This window comes from Cariama cristata, unplaced genomic scaffold (genome assembly GCF_000690535.1).
Source record: "Cariama cristata isolate BGI_N322 unplaced genomic scaffold, ASM69053v1 C10610931, whole genome shotgun sequence".
NCBI lineage: Eukaryota > Metazoa > Chordata > Aves > Cariamiformes > Cariamidae > Cariama > Cariama cristata.
Genome location: NW_009642344.1, coordinates 1 through 432, shown reverse-complemented (window position 1 = coordinate 432; position 432 = coordinate 1). Strand labels below are relative to the sequence as shown.

The 432-nt window shown below is 67.8% G+C and overlaps 1 protein-coding gene across 1 annotated transcript; it reads right to left on the bottom strand.

The window, feature by feature from the left end:
• Positions 1-12: 12 nt before the first annotated feature.
• LOC104168188 (neuritin-like protein) lies at positions 13-371 on the bottom strand (the record flags this gene model as incomplete). Its single annotated transcript, XM_009708678.1, has 2 exons — positions 235-371; positions 13-146 (listed from the first exon to the last, which is right to left on the bottom strand). Coding segments are annotated over exons 1-2 (271 nt in total), but the record flags the coding sequence as incomplete, so codon positions are not given.
• Between the last annotated feature and the right edge of the window lie 61 nt (positions 372-432).

Here is a 432-nt window from a genome sequence, read left to right as displayed (position 1 = left end):
GTCCCCGGGTGCTGCACAGCTCCTGTAGGTTCCCCTGGAACTGGATCTTGCGGGACTCCTGGCGCAGCGACTCCCAGATGGTGGCCGCTTCCTCGGGGCAGCTTGACAGCACCTCGCTGGCGCAGGCGTGGAAGTCATCCCAGGACCTGGGGAGACGGGCAGGAGTTGGGGGGCACCGCTGGTGGCAGGTCACCCCGCCGTCCCAGCAGCTCCCACGGGGACAGGGACACTCACTTGCAGATGGTGTCCAGCTCCTGCGCCTCCTCGCCGCTCTCTTCCCGCTGCCGCCGGACGCTCTGGGCCATGCTGTGCCCCAGGCTGATGAGGCAGCCAGCAAAGCCCTTGGAGATGGTGTCACACTTCCCCGCCATGCTGACAGGCTCCTGGCTCCCGGCTGCGGGGAGAGGAGAGATGGAGCTGAGCCCCTGCAGA